The 12407-nt window shown below is 36.3% G+C and overlaps 1 protein-coding gene across 1 annotated transcript in view; it reads left to right on the top strand.

The window, feature by feature from the left end:
• LOC150075769 (apoptosis-inducing factor 3-like) overlaps positions 1-10856 on the top strand; it is a 217772-nt gene extending 206916 nt beyond the window's left edge. The window contains exon 18 of the mRNA XM_090387198.1: positions 10631-10856. Within this exon, the coding sequence (XP_090243324.1) occupies positions 10631-10679 (49 nt within the window). The 3' untranslated portion in view covers positions 10680-10856. The remainder of the gene's footprint in view (positions 1-10630) is intronic.
• Positions 10857-12407: the final 1551 nt, after the last annotated feature.

Below are 12407 nucleotides of genomic sequence, written 5' to 3'. Positions count from 1 at the left end.
ATATCAAAATTATTTTTTGCATCCAGTTCCTTTGTAACCACATCATAATATCCTATCAAATTTGTCAGAAAAGACTTTCCCTTAACAAACCCATGCTGTGTCTGAATTATTGCTGCAGTCTTGTCTAGATGATCCTGCAATGCATCTTTAACCAGTGACTCCATTATTTTACTTGGAACAGAAGTTAAACTAACTGGTCTGTAATTACTCGTGTCACACTTCGATCCCCTTTGTGAATTCGGGATACATTTGCACATCTCGTCCGTGGGAACCTCCCCTGAGTCCAAGGATGCCCTAATAATTATGGCTAAGGGTTTGCTTAGTTGCTTTGCCGCCTCCTTTAATATAACTGGATAGATCCCACCCACCCCAGGTGCTTTTCTTATGTTTAACTTCAACAATTTCTCCTCCACTTTGCTCTCAGTTATTACAAAATCATTAAGTATCCTGCTACAATTTGATAACCTTCTGCCATTTTTAAACCTTAATAATTCCTCATGTGTGAATGTAGATTCAAAATACTCATTCAGTTTGTTTGCTATCTGAGCAGGATCATCAACAGTCGAACCATCTATGTCAAGTGGACCAACCAGATTCATCCCCTTCCTTTTAGAGTTTATATAAGTAAAGAAATCCTTGCTGTCTTTCTTAGCATCTTTTGCCAAGGATTTCTCGTAATCTGCCTTCGCCTGCCTAACCTCCTTTGTGACTTGATTACAGACTAGCTTATATCTGCCATAGGCTTCTGAGTCGCTTGATAATTTATATGCATCCCATGTATTTTTCTTCTCTGTCAAGAGTCTCATTAGTTCACTTGATAACCATTTAGGCCTAAACCTTTAACAATATTTCTTAATAGCTCTGAAACTTTTAGTAGCATCCACGATTAATTCCTTGAATGCTTTCCACTTAGAATTTACTGTTGGTAACATTGTCAGTTTATCCCACTGTACAGAATTTAAAAACTTTCTGAGACGACTGTACTCATCTTTCCGGAAGCAAAAACCCTTTCCTTTACCCCTAATGGTAATTATATCTTTAAGTAAATCCCACATCAGTACACTGTGATCACTGCCACCTAGTGGTTCCTTTATCTGCAAATTCTTAATACACGAATGATCACAGCTGATAACCAGATCAAGAGTATTACTCTCTCTGGTTGCCTCTCGAACATGCTGCTGCAGAAAACAATCATCCAATAAATCCACAAAAGTCTGACTAGTGTGTGTGATTGACCAATCCACAAGTTCCAGTAAATATCTGGAAGTTAAAATCCCCCATTATAAGACATTCTGATTTACTGGCCCACTCTATTTCTCTGTACAATTTTTCATTGTACTCATTCGAGTCATTAGGCCTATAACACACATCTACTCCTATTTTTGCTTTTGTAGTACACTGTTCATCTTTATCAACTGGGTGCACTTCTTTTGATTTTATGTTTTTCTTAATTAACAGCATAACACCTCCCTTTCTATCCTGTCTATCCTTCTGTCACATTGTACTTCCCAAATTCCAGTTCTGTATTCCTTATATCTGTGTGACACCACATCTCTGCTATCCCAACAATATCTGCCTTTGATGTCTTGACCAACACTTCAAAGTCATCAAATTTATTTACTATACTTTTAGCATTGGTATACATGCTCCTATTCCTATTCACCCTAATACATCCCATATACCCACCTATTTCAGGATGACTGCCATCCATCCCTGAAATCCCCAACACCCCTCGTTCCAGGTCGCTACTTATTCTAATAGAAGTTGTGCAAGAATCACCTTCACCTCTGCCTACGGCTACTGTTAAACTATTAGTCCTTGTATCCCCCCAAGCTATCAGTTTTCCGACCCACCTAACACTGCCTCGATAGCATCAGCAAATATTCTTGCACCCTTTCTATTTAAGTGTATCTTATCCCTGTAGAAGCAGTCTCTCCTGTTAACAAGGTGACACAAGTAACTATAGACCTGTTAGTTTAACCTGTGTTTCAGGGAAAATAATGGAATCACTGGCTAAAGAAGCATTGCAGGATCATCTAGACAAGACTGAAGTAATAGTTAAGACACATCATGGGTTTGTTAAAGGGAGGTCTTGTCTGATCAATTTTATTGGATGCTATGATGTAGTCACAAAAGAACTGAATGCCAAAAATAATTTTATCATATACTTGGATTTCAGGAAAGTCTTATTGATACTGTTGCACATGGAAGACTGCTGTACAAATTGGAGAGGTATGGCATTAAGGGTAAGTTCCTACAATGGATAAAGGGATGGTTGAGTGGGAGACGACAGAGAGTGGTAATCAATGGACACTGCTCTTTGTGGACAAATAATTAGTGGAGTTCCTCAGGGTTCTGTATTGGGCCCATTGTTCTTTGGATATTCATGAATGATATTGATGAAGGTATGCCGAACGGGCTAGCTGGGGGTGGGTAAAGTACCTACCTAGCAACCCAAAGGTCGCGGGTTTGAATCCCGCCTCTGGCTTGGATCAAAGTACTGCAAAAACCGTGGGAGGTGCATTATGGCCACAGAAACCGATGTGCCAACAACCGCCATAAAAAAAAAAAACAAAAACAGATGAAGGTATATCAGGTTTAATGTCCACGTTTGACGATAATACAAAGGTTGGCAGGGTTGTTAAAGACAGTAAAGACAATATGCTACTCCAACTGGATCTAGATAAGTTGGGAAAATTTTTTTTTTTTTTTAGGAGCATTAGCAACTAAGGCCATATTGCTCCGGGATATGCGGTGGTCATTCCCTGACCTTTCCGCATCCTCCGTATTTGGTGGTGACGGGCTCGAACCCCGGTCTAATCAAGAAGCGTGTGCTACGCACTGCTGCTCCTTCCCACCTGGCTACGGAGGCGCCCCAAATTGAGAAATGGGCTGAGAAGTGGCAACTGAAGTTTAACATTGACAAATGCAAAGTACTGCATATGAGTAGCAATAACCAAAGAGAAATGTACCAATTGTGTGGTACTACACTCAGGGAAGTGTAAAGTGAAAAAGACCTGGGTGTAATTGTGCAGTCAAATATGAAGTTTGCTGAGCAGTGCAGATGGGCTGCGAGGACAGGACATGGAGTCTTGTCAGTGATATATAGGAATTTTACTAGCAGGGACAGGGAGGTTATTATCCCTTGTGTCAGGCCACACCTAGAGTACTGTGTACAGGTCTGGAGGCCTCATTTTAGGAAGAATTTAGAGTTGCTTGGATGATTACAAAGAAGGGCAACAAGTTTGGTGAGGGTAACAAAGAGGTGCTCTTACCAAGAAAGGCTTAAGTTCTGCATATAAAATAAATTATTATTATTAAATTATTATAAATTGCAGTGCCTGGAGACTTTCTGCCCAGACACAATAGGAGGGAGTATATGATGAGAGCCCTGTCGATCAATTCGGCCCTGGAAAGATTGTGCAAGGCTCAAGGGGTAGAATTTTCAGCCTGGTCTGTATTTGTTAACAGGAGAGACTGCTTCTACAGGGATGGGATACCCTTAAATAGAAAGGGTGGAAGAATGTTTGCTGATTTTATCGAGGCATTGTTAGGTGGGTCGGAAAACTGCTAGATTAGGGGGGGATACAAGGACTAATAGATTAACAGTAGCCACTGGCAGAGTGATTCTTGCACTGCTTCTATTGGAATGAGCAGCAGCTTGGAAAATAAGATGCAGGATATTTCAGAGACTGCTGGGAGTCATTGCGGTACAAGTAAACACATGGGTTGTGTTAGGGTAGCTAAGAAAAAGAACAGGTGCATGTATACTTGCGTGTACACCAATGCTAGGAGTTTGGTAAATAAATTTGATGACTTTGAGGTATTGCTCAAAGCATCAAAGGCGGATATTGTTGGGATATCAGAGACGTGGTGTCACACAGATATAAGTAATGCAGAACTGGAATTTGGGGAGTACAACGTCGATAGACTGGATAAAAAGGGAGAAGGGGTTATGCTATTAGTTAAGAAACACACAAAATCCAAGGAAGCCAGTCGACATCGCTGGACAGTGCAGTGTTGAGTCAGTTTGGTGTGACATAAGCATTGGGAGATCAAAATTGAGAGTAGGAGTGTGCTATAGGCCTAATGACTCTGATGAGTATAATAAGAAATTGTACAGGGAAATAAGAGTGGGCCAGTACATCAGACAGTCTTACAATGGGGGATTTTAATTTCTCAGATATTGACTGGAATTTGTGGGTTGGTCACTCACACACTAGCAAGGCTTTTGTGGATTTATTGGATGATTGTTTTCTGAATCAGCATGTTCGGGAAGCAATTAGAGGGAGCAATACTCTTGATTTTTTTTTTTTTTTTTTTATGAAAACCCCAAACACGAAAGGTATCAAAACCTATAGCACTTAGTACCGTGCATGGGTTGAAGGAGAAGTATGGGGGAAGGGGGATGGCGGATTATCAGTAGTGATTCTTCATGCATTAAGAATCTGCAGATACAGGAACCACTAGGTGCAGTGAATACAGTGTGCTGGAGTGGGATTTACTCAAGGAGGTAACTACCATCAGGGGTAAAGGGAAGGGTTATTGCTTTCGTAAAGGCAACTACGATGCCTTTACCATACCTACGATACCAAGAAAGGCTTAAGTTCTGCAAATAAAATAAATTATTAAAAAAGTTGATCTGATTGAGGTGTATGGGTTGAGGAAGCAGAATGCTGATGGGATTCTTCCTCTTGCTCAGATTAAAAACCTAGGGGGCCATAGATTCAAATTGAGGAAAGCCAGTTGTAGAATAGATGTGCAGAAATTTGCCTTTAGCCAGCGGGTAGTTGATTGGTGGAACAGACTTCCATCTTTTGTTGTGGAAGTTGATAGCCTAAATAAATTTAAGGCTGAGCTGGACAAATGGAGAATTAAAGCATTTGGAATGAATGGGGGGGGTGAAATGGGAGGGTATTTTTTTTGGCTGATGCTGTGTAAGCTTGCTTTTTATTATTATTATTATTAATACCCATATGGTGCAAGGAAGCCTGAGGCTTATGCTGCACCAGGGAAAAAAAAAAAAAATTTCCAAGTTACCCTGAGAGAGAGAGAGAGAGAGAGAGAGAGAGAGAGTCAAAAGTAGAAGGGAATCACCAAGAAAGAGAAGAATGATGATATCCAGCTCAGGACCCTGGGTGTGCCAAGCCCATACTCACCAGATGTGAGCCCCCGGGGTTCATATGCCTCTACTAATGCAAATGCTAACAATTGTGCTGCTTTTGTCTTTCCCCTTACTAATCTTTCTCTCATCTAATATATTATTATTAGCCGCTTCTGCGGCAGGTGGGCAGGAGCAGCAGTGCATAGCACACACTTCTTGATTAGACCGGGGTTCGAGCCCGTGCCCACCGCATAACCCCGGAGCAATATGGCCTTAGTTGCTAATGCACCTAAAAACCAAATAACAAATATCTAAGATATTGTGTTAACTTACAAGAAACTAGTCAATATTCATAGAATAAATTTTAATGTTATTTGAAATTATGTTCTTGTTTTAGTTGCATGGTGCATAGATAAACTGAAGTGGAAAATAGTGAAAATCTAAGCTCCTCAATCTGCGGGTTATTCTCTGACATTTTGTGGAACTTCTGCACCACTTCAGTAGCTATAAAGCAGAACAGTTAAACATTGGTAACTGAATTATACAATACTTTCTTTTAAGTATGATACCTGTGATTTCAAAAACACCTCTATCTTAACATGAATAGTAACACAAATGCTGGCTTTATAAAGAAGCTTACATTATGGGCATAACCAATTCTTTAATAGGAATAAAGGCAGGCAAATAGATAATAATAATTCATAGATTCAAAAACAGCAATAACTTGCAATAAAGTTAAGAATAGCTGCAAGATAAGTAACTGACTTCTAATCCAATTACCCTAGAACCAGACCCAGAAAGTGCCATGTGATAGGAACTCTAATCCCTTAACAATAGCTGTGAGAGAGAGATATCCTGTAATCCTTAATATACTAGAATCAAGTCCTCATGGTTGAGCCTAATATACAATTGGCTTCGGGAGACAACCTTTATTTTGTTTTAGCATAAGAAGTGGTACAGGATGTTTCATGAGATGTCTGAGAATAATCTCAGACATCTTTAAGAAATTAAAAACAGATTACATTCTATATTTCTGCTAGCAATGAACTCTTTGGAGGAAGGTTTTTTTTTTTTTTTTTTGTAAAAATAAAAAATGTATATATAAATGCTTTAACATATTAATTTGTTCTTATTTTGTCTTCATTATTCAACACAAGATTAAAATTATTTATCAAAATCAGTTCAGAATTCATTTTGAAAATTCATAACTCCTATAATTTTTTGATGTAGTAATATCCTCTACAACTTTACATATCACTTGATATGATTTTATTAACTTCTGTTTTGGAATTCTGGAGAATTTTTTCCATTTCAGCTTTTGTTACCCCAAATTGGACGCGGTTCAACAGATGTAATCTTCCCCTCTGATTTCAGAGCTATTTTTTTGCTGTCATTTGTTATAAACTGTGTCTATGGTTAGTTTGAAACAAAGATAAGAGATGAAAGATGTAATGGAAAAAATTCCAAGAAAATTCATTTATTAACAGAGAAATTGTTTGAAGCAACCTTCAAAATGTACTTCCCAGCGCCTGCATACGAAAAATGTAGATCTGTGGATATATTCTTGAATAGGTTAATGTTAATTAATCCATTCAGGAGTGTGTAAATTATTAAACGTATTGTACTCACGATTTATTAAATTATTACAGACTAAATACACCACCCTACCAAAATATCAAGGAATCCCAATATTCAAGCGTTGCTTATTCATTCTAAATGGAATATCTCATCACTTAGTAGTATATGGTAAGAAAATTAGCTTACTCATAAGTAGAGCTTCATAACCTTAATATTATCATTAATACCTTACTAGAGCAAAAGCAGGCTTAACTTTGTATTCATTCTAAATGGAATATCTCATCACTTAGTAGTATATGGTAAGAAAATTAGCTTACTCGTAAGTAGAGCTTCATAACCTTAATATTATCATTAATACCTTACTAGAGCAAAAGCAGGCTTAACTTTGTAGACTTAACTTTGTAACTTTATAGACTTAACTTTGCTAAGGGCAACTGTGGAAATGACACATATTGATGCAGACTGTAAAAGGTCTAAGTAATAGCCAACTGAAACACATGCAGAAAAAAAAAAAAAAAAAGCACAAGCAAGTTGGATGAGGTGTTTCATAATTGAGACCAACTTATTTCCCTTGCATAAAATTGCATGCCTTCAGTGCTAGATTTGAAGGCAAATAAATAAATTTTTATTGCATCTTTGAATATATAAAGATATATAATGCAGCTACTTTCCCTCCACAGCTAAGGGATTGGCATCAAGAAAGCTGTGCATGCTATGAACTAGAAGGCAACATATCCATACATTTATGTTGCACTTAATAAAGCTTCTTGTGACTGATCAGAACAGACATAGCTGTTGTGAACAGTGACAGTGCTGCAATGAAGACATAAATCCGGGATAGATGGTAAAAAAAACAAATCCTGGATAATCCAAAAATACAAAAGTTCCCGACATACGTAAGAGATACGTTCCAGGACTTCTTACTTCGTCGAGTTTTACGTAACTCAGGAATGGCTAATAACATATTGCTACTCTATTATTATTGACAAATCTGAATTCTGCACGATACTTGTTAATGTTTGGCAATTTTGATACATCCTTATTATAATGATTCCTTAGAGATTTAACAGATGCACTGTTTTCAAACTTTTGGATAATTTCAAGTTTTTGTTTAACTGAAAATGCAACTCTTTTGCGTTTACCCATCATCTTCGTGATTTCTAAACAAAAAAAAAAAAAATTTTTTTTTTTTACTATAAAAAAAATTCCGACATCCCTGACATGAATAACGAAACAAAATTTGTCCTTTTGCGCTGCAACGGAACACAACAATCGATGTGAGGCAATAAAACAAACTAAACATTTGGTCTCTTTTTTTTTTTTTTTTTTTTTTTTTAGTGGTGGGTGGACAGCAGGGATTGCAAGATAATAGGTACACCAATCTCCCAATGACGACTTATAATGCCGTCTGTTGCTTATTTATGACTTGCAAAATATGTTTATACCTATTCTAGTTATTACTTGAATTTTTTTGATTTCTGGTGGTGGTTTTTTTTTTTAAATTCGGAGTCTTGAAGTGTCCCGGTTAATCGAGAGTTTGCTGTAATTAGCTCCACTTCATATAGTTTATACTGTTTATCACCAGTGGGATCCATATGGAAGTAGAGGAAAAGTCACAAAAACATTGGATACAGAGGGCATGTTCTGCCTTGAGTAATGTTTTTGTACTCAGAGAGCTATGGGCTCTTCAAGGAAAATAGTGCAACTACACATGACAAAAATTGTGAAGAGATAGTTTAAGAAGTACAAGTCAAGCAAGACCAGGTCATTATTAATTTCATTCTCAGATATTTTTGTAGAGAAACATTAACAAAAAATGGGAAGTAATGGTATCAAGACCTACACAAATTATACAGCTGGTATAAAAATTGAAAATTAAGCTTTAATCCAAGATTCTGAATCTGAGTCACAGTAATCACAAATTAAGTTATCAATTTAACAAGCACAATCAACACTATTGAAGATTTAATAGACTTGTTGTAGAGTCTATCATGAAGCTTTATTAGTAAATACAGGAATTTTTCTAACAATTATAAAAAAGTATTTATTCCACTTTATAAATCAGTGGTCAAGCCACATCTTGAATACAGGCCCTCCTTGCCTTACGTACTTAATTGTTTTTTTTTTTTTTTTTTTGTTTTTTTTCATGTACATAAGTCCAACTTCGGTCTTGTAGATACAAAATACACGTACAGTACAGTACAATGCACCGAGATTATAACCCCAACAAACTTCATGTACAGCATTTTACGATTTGTCACCGATTTAAATGAGGCTGAAAAAACATACAATAAATAATAATGTACAGTACAGTATTTATTATTATTCGGCGCCTCTGTAGCCAAGTGGGCAGGAGCAGCAGTGCATAGCACACGCTTCTTGATTAGACCAGGGTTCGAGCCCGTGACCACCAAATACGGAGGATGCAGAAAGGTCAAGGAATGACCACTGCATATCTCCGGAGCAATATGGCCTTAGTTGCTAATGCTCCTAAAAATCAAATAACAACAACAGTATTTATTCAAAACTAATTTAATCTAAATACGATATGTAATTTAATTTAATCTACGATCAAATCACTTTACAATGGACTCTCCAAAATAAAATACCATTCGCTATACGATATGTAGTAAGCGGCGGTCATTGTAATCACATTTGCGAACCAAATTTTAATTGTATTAAACAGCTATTCTAATAAGCAAAAATAGGAAAAATATTATCCACAGGCTATAAAAGTAAAGATATAATGCACAAATTTACACTTACACCAATTAACAAAATTAAATGATGCATAAAAATTGGAAGAATATTTCCCACAGGTTAGCAAAATAAATTTACATTTACGTACATACCTTAATTAATAGTGTAACTAATTGATATTTCTGTTCACTGACTTTTAAATTTTACAACCAAAAAAAAAAAAAAAAAAAAAAAACAGTAAGAAAATAAGCATTCAATAACAAAGAACACGCAAATTGAAACTAATATGATATGTGAAAGTGAGATACGGAGTAATAACTTTATGAAGCTCAAAAAATAGGAATGAAGAGAAGATTCTGAAAATTTATGTATTTTTATATGATTGAAGATTTCAGTGAAGGGGAACTCATTTCACTATAATAACATAAAATTCCACAGAATTACAGCTATCGGTATCATTGCAAATGCAATAAGATAGTTTACTACCCATTTATAATTACATTGCACTAACAGAAAATCCCAATAAACCAGAAACTGCTAATTGTTTTATGGTAGTGACCTCCAGAAAGCTGCTTTAGAAAAATATCACAAAGGTGTTCAAATTTGATTCTTATTATAACTGAACATAGCAACAGCTTTGTGCTTTGTACGTATATGTGAGTTGTACGTAAGTAGAGAAGTGCCTGTACACAGGTATGGTGGCCTAATTTTGGAAAACTTATCAACTTACATCAGCTTACTTGAAAGGTTATAAAGGAAGGTAACAGGACTAGTTGTGGATGCAGTGAGATATATTTATAGGAAGCTGCATAGTTTGAAAATAGGATCCTGCATGGGAATCTGGTTGAAGATGTTTAAAGCCTTAAAAGGGTTGAGCAGATTTAATGATGGGAGTGTATTTTCTCTTTCCAGGATAATGCAGCTAACAAGGGGAAATATATTCAAATTAAGGAGATAATTAAGAAAGTATACTGAATGTATGAAATTTGCCTTTGATCACATAGTAATCAGCTGTTTCAATAAATTTGCACCTAGCCTTTCAGAGTCAGAGCTTTTGTAGATTTAAAGAGGAATTAAATATTTAAATGAAATATGAAACTAGGGAGATGTTTTTTTTTCATTTATTTATTTATCTTTGTTTTAATTGAAAGATGATACATGAACCTTGCCTCCTAATATCATTCTACAGTTTTAATACTAATAATCTTCTGTACTGGCATACATTTCAAGTCTTTTTTATTATTCCAGGTGTGATCCATGTGCATGGTTTGAAAAAGTGAGTCCCACTACCCAATAAATGATTCATAACTGCCAGATGCCTACTTTGTGCATGTATTATGGTCTCTTCTGTGGAAGGGGTTAATGTAGAATTTAAATTTGATGTATAAATTTTTGGTGCTTTTATTTTTTGTATTGCATTTATGCAAACTACTGTAAAAGAATTAAGGATGGTTAACACTAAAGATGGAATTAACGAAGCTATTTTTTTATGCTTATAATCCAAAGAATGTAAGCAGAGCATTTGTTGCTTTGTACATCAACTAAGTTATGTACATATTTATAATTACAAGCATTTACAGAGTGTTGTGAGAATGTGTTGATGAATGATATGCTTGCATGTATCAAGTGAACAAATTGAAATAAATTCTCTGAATATTTCATTCTGTAAATGACATTGACTTAATGAGTAATTATTGAAATGATTCTACAGGGTGTTTCATAAAGGACACAACCATATATAGGAATTTGAACAAATCACACAAAAGGGAAATAAATTACACATACTTTTACCTTTACAATGGAAAAAAATTACACAACCTTTACAACATGCAGGAAATGGTTTCCACTCGCCTGGATGCAGGTTCGTGCCCTTTTCATGACATTTGTAGCCACCTTACATAATGTTTGCTCAGTTATGTTTGAAATCTCTTTTTCTATGTTAGCCTTCAATTCGTCAAGAGTATGAGGATTGTTGTGAAACGCTTCATCTTTTAATTGTCCCCAAAGGAAAAAAAAAAATCTGGAGGAGTAAGATCTGGAGATCTTGGGGACCACAAGTTTTTTGACATCAAACGATGTCCGAAAAATTCCTGTAACATGGCCATTGTTTCATTTGCTGTATGGCAGGTTGCACCATGTTGTTGACACCAACATTCTCGATCGTTCACTTCCAACAGTGCAATAAATTGTTGGATTATGTCATAACAAACTTCTCCATCCACAGTTTTGTCAAAAAATATAGGCCCTATAACACAACAGCACGAGATGGCATACCCAACCCCAATTTTCAGGGTATGTAATGATCATTTGTGATATGCATGTGGATTTTAACTGCTCTATATTTGGCTGTTCTGACTATTCACATAACCATCCAAGTGGACCCAAGCCTCTTCACTAAAATAAACACAATCCAACACCTAAATTCCATTTTCATCAACAAACAAACGAAACCAACGACAATACCGTACACGTTTTTCATGGTCAGGTTCTTTCAGTTCTTGGACGACTCCAATACGGTAAGTATGCAGTTTTAACTTTTTTAGCCCTGAAAACAGTAGTTGATGACAATCCGGTTTGAGAAGATCACTTCCTAGGCGATTTTCTTGGTGAACAGGTTAAACATTCATTCAGATCATCCAGAATGTTCGCAGTTAACAGTGATGGCCGGCTTGTGCTCTTTTTGTTATCCACACTACCAGTCATGAAATTTCACAATTATACATGATATTGTTGACTTGTTGGGTACAAACGACCAAGTAAACTTTATCTGAAACTTGTCTTGCACATGTTTATAAGATTTATACGCAAAGTAAGACTCCACAATAAACACACGCTCATTCTTGGAAAACGAAATGGCCGACAAAACACAATGGACTAGATACCTGACCAAGACTAATGCATGTCACAGTCATTCACCTGCTTACCTTGGGTGCAGTGCTGCCACCTACACTTCAAACGTGACATAACATCTGCCTGCCCGTAAGTTCTACCTTCTTCATTTTAGGGTTTATGAAACACCTTGTAT

The sequence above is a fragment of the Mastigoproctus giganteus genome, chromosome 13 (genome assembly GCF_048544385.1).
Source record: "Mastigoproctus giganteus isolate SK-2022 chromosome 13, ASM4854438v1, whole genome shotgun sequence".
Lineage (NCBI taxonomy): Eukaryota > Metazoa > Arthropoda > Arachnida > Uropygi > Thelyphonidae > Mastigoproctus > Mastigoproctus giganteus.
This window is presented reverse-complemented; position numbering and strand designations above follow the sequence as displayed.